At 46.7% G+C, this 13,317-nt stretch overlaps 1 protein-coding gene across 2 annotated transcripts in view; it reads left to right on the top strand.

The window, feature by feature from the left end:
• The window catches only part of Clstn2 (calsyntenin 2), a 561,925-nt gene that overhangs the window by 526,739 nt on the left and 21,869 nt on the right, over positions 1-13,317 (top strand). Inside the window, exon 10 of one of the 2 annotated variants that reach the window (XM_071615603.1) lies at positions 12,697-12,788. In XM_071615603.1, coding sequence (XP_071471704.1) covers positions 12,697-12,788 — 92 coding nt within the window. Of the gene's footprint in view, positions 1-12,696; positions 12,864-13,317 lie in introns of both variants that reach the window. The other variant, XM_027933766.2, reaches the window with a different exon arrangement.

The raw sequence follows: 13,317 nt of genomic DNA, 5'->3' as shown, positions 1-13,317 counted from the left end.
GATTGGCTCCCTTTATCCCCACACACGTGGCCCAAGTCCCCAACCCTCTGTCCAAGGGGACTTATGAATGCCCAGGGCTGTGGGGAGGAGTCGTCCACAGATCATAAGGCCATGGAGGTCATGTTCAAAGTCAGCTCAACCCTAGCCCCTCCCTGGTGGGCCTTCCGTTCCCTCCTCATTTCCCCAGCTGTGCCTTCTAGTCCCCAATTCAGGATGTGGAAGCTGGAAAGCCAGACCTCTGTGCATGTGCACAGGTAACCGTGCCTTTCACTAGATCTGCTGGAGTCTTCACCTGTGCTGTCTCAAGGACTAGGATTCTCATGAGATAGCAGAGGGGAAGGAGGGTGCTCCCAAAAAAACAGATCAGCACTGTGAGATATGACCCGGCCTTGTGGCAAAGGATTCTGTGAAAATTCCCAAGATTTGTGACTTTAGACATTCACTGTGGGAGGATGAGGAGAGAGGTGGGATATCCTACAGTCGTCCCCTACTCTCCCCAGGGAACTATTCCAGAACCTCATGCAGATACCAACATCTGCTGGTGCTCAAGTCCACCTAACCCATCAAGTCCCATCATTCCAGATAAATGTGGGGCTCGTATAAAAACAAATTGGGTGAGTTCTGGGCTGCTCCGTGAAACAGGAGTTGGAAAGAGGTTCACATAGTACAGCCTGGGAGCACTTCGGAGGCCAAACCCAGGAAGGAGATGAAGCTAGAAAGGGAGAGGAGAGAAGGTGGTTTTGAGCTAAAGTCACCTACTCAATCTGACATGTATCATCTGGTGGTGACATGCTCAGTAGAACTCAGGGATGAGAGTTTGTTCAATATGTGGTTTCCCAGGACACAGGAAAGGGAACAATATCACCAGGCAGGCTTCCATGGAACTCAATGGTATAGCAAGGCACTAAATTAGAGGGTGCATAGGAATCATCAACCACTGGACACAGCTGTGCTACAGTGATGGCCCTTGGTCTTGGTGTGGCTCAATGCTCCAGCTGGGATACTACTGTAGCTATGAGTAAACATAGCCAGGAGAATGCCCAGACGAAAAGAGGGCCCTAGTCATGTCGCCCATGAACCTTACCATGATGCTCCCTGTAGGCCCTCAAAGACCACATCTGGATCCCTGTCATCCTAACCTGCCACAGAAACCTGTCCCCAACTCTGCAAGGCCAGCTACAACCACCACTTCCTAGTCACATACCTGCTCCCCTGAGTGGGGGACCTGTCCCACCAAATAAAAAGTGGTTTTATAAATAATTGAGATGATCCTTGAATCAGTTACAATAGGCTAAGTTGTGCTGCAATGATAAGCAAGCCCCAATTCTCAATTAATTAAAATAATTCTAACTTCATAGCCACTGCAAATCAATAGGGATCTTCTCTTCTCTGCTCTATCCTCAGAGCAGAATCCAAGCAGACAGAGCAGCCATGTTGCTGAGTACCTAAAAAGAGGAAAATAAAACATAGCAAGTCGTAGAAAAGCTTTTAATGCTTCCAACTATCAGTGATCCCAATCATTTTTGTATTCCTGTTTTGTTTTATTGGCTAAAGCAAGTCACAGCTAACTTTCACAGGGCAGGGAAGTGACAGTGATGATATATCTGGAAGAAAAACTGAAAATGTTTTAGGAACAAATAATTTTGATAAACACGACAGTGTATCCACCTGGTCAACAAGTATTTATTTGACTCTCTTTCTCATGTAAGAATGCACCTACCCTTTCCTAAGACAGACCCAACGTCTCACCAGCTACTGTCTCCAGTTTTAATGTCCAGGCTGCCTGAGTGATTCCTGGTAATCTATCCAAGTGACGTGCAGAGGAGGTCTATAGCAAGCCAAAATATGTCTTCACTTGGTCAGGAGACCTATAAACCAATAAAACAAATTATTTACAACCACCATGGCTACCACACCTTCCCCTCAACACACACACACACACACACACACACACACACTGGAATGAAGCTTAGTGAAATGAGCATTTCCACTAAGAAGAAGAAAGTTAGAGAAACCAGCAGTGTTGGTCCATAGCAGTTCTGAAGTCCCTTTTGGCAAATGTGGTGAAGATGGAGAATATTCTTCACGGCCCTAGACACCATTCACTGAGAGATGATTCATTTTCCAGTATTGCCACAGGCTGCATCTCAAGAGGGTATAGTCACTCTATAAATACCTAATATGATACATGGTTACAATTTATTTAAAAGTCATGCCACAAAAGTTTTGGAACATGAAAACCAAATATGCATCTATTTTAAAAGAATATGGTAGAAAGAATGCATGTTGGGTATTCAAATATTTCTGGTCCTCTTTCCAGATATATGCTGGGACCACTCTTACTTGGAGTCAGGTGTGGCCACATATCTTGCTTTGGCTGCTGAACTGTGAATGGAAGAAGGGCCTTATGTCATTTCCTGGTGGAAAACTTCAGAGCCAGTGTTACAAGGTGGCCCTTTATACACAGGGGTGTGTCCACTCCTCTGACAAAGTGTTACTAGTCCCAATGAATAAGCAAGTGAACCAAGGCTCTGAAAAGGACAGAAGTTGACCCAAAGCCACCCAGTCGAACTTCCCCACCCTGGTCATATCACATACTCACATGTGCCTATGCTCTTGATTCTGTGGCTCATGGTCCCCTGTTGGTAGTTGATCATTTTGTCGATGTAATTATGTGTCTGGGAGGAGATGAGAGCTGATGTGCATTGATATAAATGCTGTAAACCCTTTACCTGTGGAGACGGGGACAGCCTTGTAATCAAAACAACATGGGAACTTGCATTGCTGGATCCTCCTCTAAGGTTCCCTGAAGTGAAAAAGGGTTCAGCCTTTGGAGTCAGAAAGAAAACTGACTTTAAGTCAAATTCCAGCTCTGCCACTTGCTAGCTATGTGGACACTGCAGGATCCTTAACTTCTGTGAGCTTCTATGTTCTAATCTATAAAATAAGAGTAAAAGCTGCCTCACACGGTTATCGTAAGGCCTAGATGCGGGACACATCGTGTATGCTTGCTGTGTACCATTTAATGCACAGATTTAAAATTATCTCCTGGTCTCTTCTCCACTCCCTTTTCTATTCCTTTCATCAAGACCCCACATTGCAGACCTGGCACATCTGAGCCGTGGTCCCCGTCTTCCTGTCTTCCTGCCTGTCCTGACATTCCTCCTGCCCCCCAGGACTAAGGCTTACACACAGCTCTGCCCTCTCAGCTCCATCCATGACCCAGAAGCAAAACCAGAGACACTGCAGAATAACCAGTCAGAAGACAAATGTCGGAAGCAGGGGTTGAAGTGGGCAGGGATCCCGTCAGGCCGTCTTTTGGGCCATGGAGACTTGGATATTTTCTCTGAGAAGAATGACGACACATTAGAAAATTAAGATCCCTAAAAACCTTTAAAATTGGAAAACTGTGTTTTATGGGGGGAGTAAGTTCAGAGGGAAAGGAAGGGAGGTGACAGAAAGGAAGGCTGGCACAGGCATGATCAGGGTTGCCAGTCACCTAGGTGGACCAGAGGAAGTGGAGAAGAGGCAGGGAAAGGGTTGAAACTCAAGCCTGGCATATCATGCTGCCCGGATAAGGAGTCTCCACTCCCATGAATGCTTATGGCCTTCTTGGAGCCATATTTTTTCTAGAATGGAAACAACAAGGATCTTTCAGCAGGACGCAGTGCTATGAACTTAATGGCCTGCGATGTGGTCCTCATCTCCGCGTGTTTCCAAGCCTTCTGCCCCCTATTTATGTGCATGGTCCAAGCCCTCCGTGGACACTTCTAATTGCCTTTGAGCCTGCAATTATGGGGAGCTTTTCAGGTGCTTTTGAGGTTGGCAAGGAAACTGGTGCTCATTTGTGAAGTTTCCAATCAGAGTTTAACAATGGGAATAGAAAATGATGTAAGAGCAGCTCCTTGGTGGTTGTCCTGAGCCCTGGCCCCAGCACCGTTGCTGGGCAGTGTTCGCAGTCCCAATTAGCCCACCATCTCCTGTTAGCAAATTTGAAAGCCAGTGCAGTCAGTGAAATTTCATTTTCATCAGTATTTTTCTAGTAATTAAAAAAAATGAGATACCATTTATACTTAAGAAATGCCGCTGAAGAGGCCGAGAACATGGAGCTTCTCATAACTGTAGGAAATGGCTTTCCCAGTCAGAATAGATCTTGAGCATCACAAAACAGCTTTCTTTCCTCTGCACCGCTGACACACACCACCTTGCCATCATCTCTGTGTTCAGAGTGCCCTGGTACTCTCAGGATGGAGCCAGACTCTCTCATGAACCAGCTCATTCTATCCCAATTCAGATACTGTTGGCTCTCTACGAATACCAGGGTCCTTGTTTCTCTATGGGTTATAAATGAGTCTGTTTTCTGTTCTTCTAATAAAATAGCTGAGGTTGGGTACTTTATAAAGAAAGGAGGTTTACTTAGCTCACAGTTCAGGAAGCTAAAAAGCCAAACAGCATTGTGCTGGCTCTGGTGAAGGTGGCTGTAGCCACGTCACCTCAGGGTAGATGTCATCACAGTGGTGGATCAAGTGCAGGTGGGCAAGATCACATGGCAAGAGAGAAAGGAGCTAGTCACAAGACCACTCACTTAAGCCCTCCCCCTCTTAAAGCTCCTACCACATCTCAGTATTGCCACTTGGGGTCCACACTTCCATCCCAGGAACCTGTGAAAGGCAAACTCAAACCATAGCAGAGCACAGCAGATCATTCAAAGGACCACCATCCTTTTCCTTGTATTTCTAAGGACAACAATTTGAATTCTACTCATAAAAAATAAACATCATATACTCACCCGTGCTTGGTCCCTGGACCTCACACTGGGCCTGACCACCCAGGTGCCTGCAACACAGCTGGGCTAGGAAGTCAGCAAGGCTGTCCATGGGGCCAGACCAGGAGCCCCAGGGGCTCTGGGAGGTGCCACAGCCTGGGGAAGTGCAGGGCACCTCTGCCCACTCTGTCCCAGGAGCAGCTCTGTTTTACCGACTCCGTGTGGGACGTCTGGCAGGAGCTCTTTAACTGAAATGTCTAAATGTGCTTGAAGAAGCACTGTTCCTGGCACACATTCAGGAAGTCACCGTCCTGCTCCTTGACCGATCCCCATCCGTTCTTGGTGGATCTCATCATTGACGTCCCCTACCTGGGGCTCTATCCCTTGTGACTGCCTCACCCTGTCTCTGCCAGGGTCTTTCCCCCAGGGTTCAGGTCACTGGTCTTCCTAGAATGTCCAGCCCTGCCTACTCCTGATGATGTCACCTGCTGTTCTTGGGCGAGGAAGGCGTCCTGTTCTCGTTAGATCCTACCCCTACAAGGCAGAGGATATAGAAAAGGGGATGTTTCTACAAATTAAAGGTTGGCAAGAAACAGAACCTCACTGCAGCTTGAGGAGGAGCCTCGGCAAAGAATAGAAATAGTTCAAAAGGGATAAAAAAGGCAGTAATTGCCCCTGGGAGTTGTAGTAATCAGTAGCATATGATCTTCAGATCCAGGGGAATTGGAGCCATATGTGGCCCTGGGATTTGCTACACATTTTCAGATCATTTTTCTTCCAGACACTGGTTCAGACCACTTGGAGTACATGCCTTCACTTAATAAGCTTGGTCTAATTTAGTACAAATTTCTCTTAATAAAGTCTGTGTTGAAATTATCTCACATCCCTAGGGTCTCTGCTGTTGGAAGCTGGGCACGTACTGGCACAGTCTGCCCTGCATTCAGACGGCGCTTCCTGAGGAGGGCTTCAGAAAGCTCCAGTCCCCCAGGACACCCCTTCCATGCAGAGGTCAAGATCAGGCCATTTGGGAAATAGCCCACACCATTCTGAGTCATGACACACCTTAGCTTATTAAATGCGCTCAAAAAGGCTGAGGCAGGAGGATCCCAAGTTCAAGGGCAGTCTGGGCAACTTAGTGAGACCCTGTCTCAACATACAGTTTAAAAAAGGCAGAGGGATGAGGGAGGATGTAGCTCCACGGTAGAGTGTTTGCCTAGCATGCACAAGGCCCTGGTTTCCAACCCCAGGACTGGAAAGAAAGAAATCAGAAATAAAGAAAAAAAAGGAAGGAAGGAAGAGAGAGGGGGGTGGGGGTGGATAGAGGAAGGGAGAGAGGGAGGGAGGAAGGTAGGTAGGTGGGGAAGGAGGAAGGAAGGGAGGGAGAAGGGAGAGACGTAGATGGGCCAGAAGGATTCTCATAAAGCACTTCAGTAAAGCCACCTGCTTCACATTATTTAGCTCATATTTCTCCATGTTATTTCACCATGGAACTCACACTGTCCAATGGTGTTCTGTTCTTAGGGCACCCTATGGCAAACACCCCTGTTTTTAATGCAGATCTTTATCCCCTTCTCAGCGGAGTTTCCAGAGAGTCAAGATTTGTTCTCACAGATTCTCAGCTCCACCCCCTTCCTTGACTCCAAGATCTAGAAAAACTAGATAGTGTTTGCTAAATCTCATTCTATTTTTAGACTGTTTTGACAAAGGTGTATGGCTCATTCTCTCTCTCTCTCTCTCTCTCTCTCTCTCTCAAATAACAGGGTGTCTCAATTTAGCCGTATTAGAAAAGTTTGTTCTAAGGCTTGGTGTCATTTTGACAGGGGCGGGGAGGGGGTCATTTGTTTTGAAGATGACACAGACGGAATCAGGTTTAAAGTTCAGTGAATCATGTCTAAAATCACAGTATAACTGAATGAGAAGTCTCACTTTGCATGGTGCTCTGAAGATTGTATTAATGACAAAATTTGATGGCAATCTTAAGGCAAAGCCTACCATTGCAAAGTCTCTAAGAGATACATGGCAGGAGGGAGGAAGAGACCACTGAGAGGAAAGACAGGAAACCCCCACGACACCCTTCATCTGAGAGTTCCTTGGCATCTGCCATCACTGTACCCAGCCGCCCCAACTAAGTTGTTGGCATGTACCATGCCCCATGCTGAGCCGTTGGCATGGGCTCTTCTTTGGACCTCCCTAGGACACTATGCATAGGCATAACTGTGCCTTAATTTTGCATATGAAGAAACAGGCTGAGAGAAGATAAGTGCCTTCCCAAAGTCACCTGTGGTCTGGATTGGAAGGCATATCTGTACCACTGAACCCTCACCCTGAGAGAGGTAGGTGGTGCAGAAAGATTCTCATAAAGCACTTCAATAAAGCAACCTGCTTATTTCATTATTGATGCAGCCATATCAATGTTTATAGCAGCTCGAATCACAATAGCTAAACTATGGAACCAACCTAGGTGTCCTTCAACAAATGAATGGATAAAGAAAATATGGTATATATATATATATATATTCAATGGAATATTACTCAGCTTTAAAGAAGAATGAAATTATGGCATTTGCCGGCAAATAGAGGAAATTGGAGATTATCATGCTAAGCAAAATAAGCCAATCCCAAAAAATCCAAAGGCTGAATGTTTTCTCTAATATGTGGATGTTAATTCACAATAAGTGTGTATGTTGCGGGGTGGGGGGCTAGAGAAGAATAGAGTTACCTTAGATTAGGTGAAAAGAGGGGAGGAAAGGGGATGTGAGGATAGGAAGGATAGTAGAACAAAAAGACATGATTACTTTATGTATATGACTGCATGACCAATGTGATTCTACAACATATACACTCAGAAAAATGAGAAATTATATCCTATCTATGTATGACATATCAAAGTGCATAAATGCATTCTACTGTCATGTATAACTAACAGGTAAAAATATAATCTCCAAAAAAAAATAATGAAAGGGTCAAGAACGCCTGCTGAGAATGTGTCATGGCCAGCCAGGATGACAGATCCTGTTTCTCTGCAAGTCACCTGCAACCTGCAGCCATGTGCATACCCCCAGGATGGTGTGAACAGAGTTTCAGAGCTGCAGCAGATGGGGTCTCTGACACACTTCACTTAGTCTTTGCATTCCATGGGTGTCTCATCACTGAAATGAGGAAATAAAAGAAAGCAAGATTTCAGACAGTCTTGCCATTTGCATTGCTCAAAATGGATAGCAAATCATCCATGAAACTGTGTTCATTGAGGGCCTTCCCCAGCCACCCCCCGCCCCTTGCACAGAGCACCATGCAACTCAGGCAAGAGAGAACCTGCCCCTCGCTGGTTCCTGTGAGTTTCTTAGCCTAATCACTGTGGCAGTGACAGCAGGAAAGACCAGGAGCACCCTGAACACATTTTGCTCAGGGGGAAGATTTACTGCATTCACACGACGTAGAATATTTACTTCAAATTAGGCTTAGAGTAAAGTGACCATTCCTGATTCCAAAGCTGTCATCACAGTGAGCGGGTCTCTCCTCCAGATGAAGGCAAGCTGTGGTGGGGGTGGGGGATGGGTGTGGAGCTCTCCATTCCCAATGCAGGCTCTGGCTCAGAATAAGACAGGCTCCATCAAATCATGTTTGCCAAATACAGCCATCCCTCAGTATCTGTGGGAGATTGGTTCCTGGACCACCTGCAGATACCAAAATTCAGAGATGCTCAAATCCCTTATATAAAGCATTTGAATAAGACCTACACACATCCTCCTCTGAATATTTCAAATCACCTCTAGATTACTTCTAATACCTAATATAATGTAAATGCTACATAATAATTTTCATACTGTAATGGTTAGGGAATGATAACAAGAGCCTGTACGTGTCTATTATAGACACATTTTTAAACTATTTTCAATCTGCGGATGTGAAACCCGAGGACACAGGGAGCCTACTGAATCCACTGTTGTTTTTGAAAATGACTGTTTCCTGGCAAACTGACACTTGCCACTGGGTGTCTCTGGAAAAGCCATGTGGAGTCCACAGAGCCCAGCATAATTGGGCATTCTCCCCCAGCCTCCCTCTGAGAAATCCTCCCTGCATCTCTCCAGCAACATCTCATTATCTGATGTGTAGGACAAAGACCAGGGAGCAAGTAAGACCCAAGTTAGCAGCTTGGCTTCACTCATTTCTGGCCTGTGGCCTTGGACAAGTTATACAACTTTGTAAACCTCGTTTATAAAAGGAGATGTTAACTGCAGCAGGAAGATTCTCCTTCACAAGAAGAAAATGGCTTTCCCCACAGCCATAATTTTTTTCATTTCAAGCCCTTATTCCAAGTGAGTGGGGGAGATTTAGCCTCCAATGACTTGGACTTTTCTCCTTTTCTCTGAGTGCTGGATGATGGCAGAAGATGGATGGTGCTAGGGTGTTGAGGGGCCCTGGTTACCTTTCCATACAGGTGTCCACTGAAATGGTGCTCACCTCTTTTGGTCATCAGTCATGATGGCCCTTCAGGACTGTATCCTGGTATTTCCTTGCCTTACTTGGGGGGGCACATCAATATTTCCCTGCATCTCATGATCTCTTTCAAAATCCATCTGTGGTCTACTGTCCTAGCCGGCCAGGCCAGCAGCCAGCATCCCACATCCCACATCCCGAGCAACTGCAAGGACCTTCACTCTGAACCTCTGACACTGTATCCCCCTACCTCCTCCTGCCACCCTCCTCCCCACCACACCTGGGGGGAAGTCAGCTTCTCTTTCCTTATTCTTCCCCCAAAGGTAGACCTATTCCCAGGTCTTCACTGCTCTCCTGAGGCTTTGGGAAACAGCATTTGGGAAAAGACTTCGCTTCAGCCTCTTCCCTTGATCCCCCAGGGAGCAAGTCGAGAGATGTGTTAAAATGGAAGTGAGATGGGAGAAATGTCACAGAAAAAAATAAAGCACAGAAGCAAAGATCTCCGAGATAGTACCCCCACTTAAGGATTAAATAAAATAGCACATGGAATAAAATAGCTTATTAAAGAATCCTCCATGTTTCAAGGACCTAATAAATGGTACCTATTTTTCTCCCCTGGACCTATTAATACAGACAGTTTGTCTATATAACTTGTTTGGAAATTAATCATGCACTGTTCAGTATGTTTGCTCTGATGGCAATTGAATCTTTTATTTTTGTTTTATTTTGTCAGGGTCTGTACTCTATTCTCCTATCTAGTGTAAATTCCTGTAGAGTGTGGTCCACACTCTAGGTTAGACCTATAGCAAGCACTTTAAAAACGGGTACAGATCTGGGCTCAGGAATCCAAAACCACATTTTGCAAACACTTAAAGAAGGTTGTTTGTGGGAACAAAAATTCAAGTTATTTTATTTTCTTAAAATGATTCATGACCTTGTTTACTCTAAATGTTAACAGAGGAGAGATGTGACCTATGTGGTCACCCTAGACATTAAAAATTTTAATGTATCTATTATTTTTTTAAAAATTCTACATCACGGTCACCACTGGGTACAAATATATTTCAGATTTTCACCTGGTCTCCTGTGGCAAAATGCTAATTGAATTGATTTCCTGGAGCCCCATCACTAAAAATAAATAGAGTGCAAGATCTGGATTCTTGAGTCGAAAATGCAGAACACGAATATGTTTTACTGAGAGAAAACAGTGTGTAGGAAAGTGCTGTGGCATCTGGGAGAGTCACAGAGCTTAGCCCTTGAGGACGGCTAGAGACAGGGTCACGGCTGGTTTCTCTCAGACTCACTCTGGACTGGGCTGGTGGCCCCACCGAGACACATTATTTTGTGCTGGGCTTAGGTGGGTGGCCACCTGCTTCCTGCAGTGTGGTCTTGGCCTCTTACTTCAACGCTCTAGGCCTACATTTGCTCAGCTGTGACTGTAGAAGGAGGACCTACCTCCCAGGGGCTTCGTGAGGATCCAGTGAGAGGACACGTGCTGAGGACCTCCTGTAGTAATGGGTACATATTTCACGTCCATTAAACGATGGCTGTTGGATCTGCCGCTCCAGGGCAGGGCAGGGAAGACTGTCTCCATGCCCCGAAGGGTGGCCACTGCACTCGGCTAGCTCCCTCCAATCTGCAGGTTGGCAAACGCATCCCTCTGCTGAGCAGCAACATGCTAATGGCTCAGGGGAACCCTTTATCTGGGGGGCTTTTAGGATCCAAATCAAAAGTCTCCAATTGACTTCTCCATGGTCGTGGGCTATCTCAGTCCATCCCTCCAAGCAAAAATCTACTCGGAATTCCCTGGGAAGTAAAAAATTCAAAAGGGACCTCGCATTTCCAAAGTACAGAGCCTTTGGGTGGCAGGGAGCCTCACTGTGAGTCAAGATGGTTTAACCCTTAAATATAGAAGAGTGGCCGCCGCAGCTGAGGATATCCCGAAGCACAGCAGCGAGGGCATCTGCTGAGACCTGATCCATCCTACCATGACTCTCCTGGCTCTGCTCTCCCCCCCACCACATGCCTTGGCAAGAAGCCGTGGCAGCCCTCAGCCTTCCATCTTGACCTGAACATCTGGGGGAAAGGCAACAGGAGTTGCTTAAAAACTTTCTGGAGAGAAGAAAACCAAAAGCTTTTTTTTTTAATAATCTGCAAGTCAACTTCCCTCTTGATCCTTGCCTAAATTTGGTCCCATGTTTATTTCTGGGCCAGTTCTGACTTATTAAATGCACTGGGTCCCAGGTCCACCCTGAAACAGTCACTGGAGCTCAGGGATGGCATATTGTATTGGCTTAAATGAAGTAGAGTCCACCCCTGGAGACTGAGTCAACCCCCTACCCCTCAGGGCTGCCTCAGCAGGAGGGACAGAGTGAGACAGATGCCGCTTTACTGGTATTCACCTCACTGTCACCTTCAGTTAAGCAGGCAATTATAGAGTGTCTGTTGTGTGCCAGGCAGGGTACAGGCTGCCAGGAGGACACCAAGAGGCCAAGTGTTGTTGCGAAGGATAACCGAGCCTGCTTATGCAAAGTGCCTGGTGTAGCCCTCAGCCCCTGAGATTCCTCAGTATTGTCTTCATTAAAATGAATAATGCATGTGTGATCCTTGCTATCCAGGAGAGAGAGACTTAAACCAATAAATTAGAGCAGCGTGCAAAGAGGAAGCCTGCGGGCAGCATCAAGGGGAGAGATCCCACAGGAGTATGCAAAAAACCCAACCAAGTACAGTCCCACGGCTCTTAACCTTGGCTTCACATCTGATTCACTAAGGAGGTACTCGACTCCCCGCTCCAAGTTAAGTCGGAACCCCTGGGTGTCAGGCGAAGCGCGGGGCATCAGTTTATCTTTTTAAAGATCCCCCAGATGATTAAACCGAGGTGCTAAACCACAGTTTTAGGCTCTGGAAGAGAGAAAACACACAAATAGAGCATCCTCTAATAATGCCAGGTCGCGGCGGGGGGGGGCGGGGAATATGTTAACATCAACTGTCCCCTTGGGTTCCAAGGCTCAGGGCAGAAAGCACAGGGGGACCCTGAGCAAGGAGAGGGCATGGAGGACTGGGGACTCAGGGAAGGTTTCAGAGAACAGCAGGGGACAGGGAGCCTAAGGGACTTGAACAGACTGTGAGATTTGCCTAATTGGAGCTACTGGAGGCGGGCGGGGTCTCTGTGTAAAGAGGAACAGGTGTAAGCACAGGTAAGTGGGCAAACCCAGAAGGTGTTATCAGTGGGTGGCCAATAGGAGGGAACCCCACCCCGTGACCTCTATTATCAATGGGGAAATAAATCACTCACACACACACACACATATACACACACACATACACACACACACACACAGAGAGAGAGATGAATCACAAGAGTTTGCTTTCCCACTCAGGCTTATGGGACACACAGTCAATGTAACCCTGGCTCCATAGCCAATTGGTGTCTTGACAGGGTCACTCGGACCCAGCCTCCACAGGGCAAATGATGGAGCCTCTGTTTCTTTCAGGGGGAGAAGTCGCTAAACCCCGGTTTGCGCAGTTCTTCCACGGCAGCCTGGCCAGCCTCACCATGCGCCCTGGCAAGATGGAAAGTCAGAAGGTGATTTCCTGCTTGCAGGCCTGCAAGGAAGGGCTGGATATTAACTCCTTAGAAAGCCTCGGGCAAGGAATAAAGGTAAGAAAGGAGCCGGTGTCGCCCCGTGAGACGTTGATTTATGAGGCTGAGGCTGCCTCACATCCGGGTCAGCCAGGAATGAGTTTATTTCTTGCACAGAAATGGTACCACTGCAGAGTGGGGGAGGCTTGTGGCTGTGACTTTCAAGAGGGACTGATTTCTGCTGCCATCTCCTGAAACTCTGAGATCCAGTCCTTGTGGACCATCAGCCCACGCCCGACAGTCAGCACGTGCTCCAGGTCTGCCTGGAGGAAGTGATTCGAGTCTGTGGGTTGAGCGTTTGCTTGGCTTTTCATTCGCCTACAGGAACTGAAGCAGCGTGCAAGAGTACGCTCAGGCAGTGTAGGAAAAATAAATACACCCCCAAAAGGATTGAAAAACAAATAAATAAATAGGACCCAGAGCGACACATGAGAAAGGAAAGGGGAAACAGGGGGCAGAATTGGAGGTCATT

The sequence above is a fragment of the Marmota flaviventris genome, chromosome 8 (genome assembly GCF_047511675.1).
Source record: "Marmota flaviventris isolate mMarFla1 chromosome 8, mMarFla1.hap1, whole genome shotgun sequence".
In the NCBI taxonomy this organism is placed as follows: Eukaryota; Metazoa; Chordata; class Mammalia; order Rodentia; family Sciuridae; genus Marmota; species Marmota flaviventris.
The sequence above is the reverse complement of the archived record's forward strand: the minus strand, read 5'-3'. Positions and strand labels throughout refer to the sequence as shown.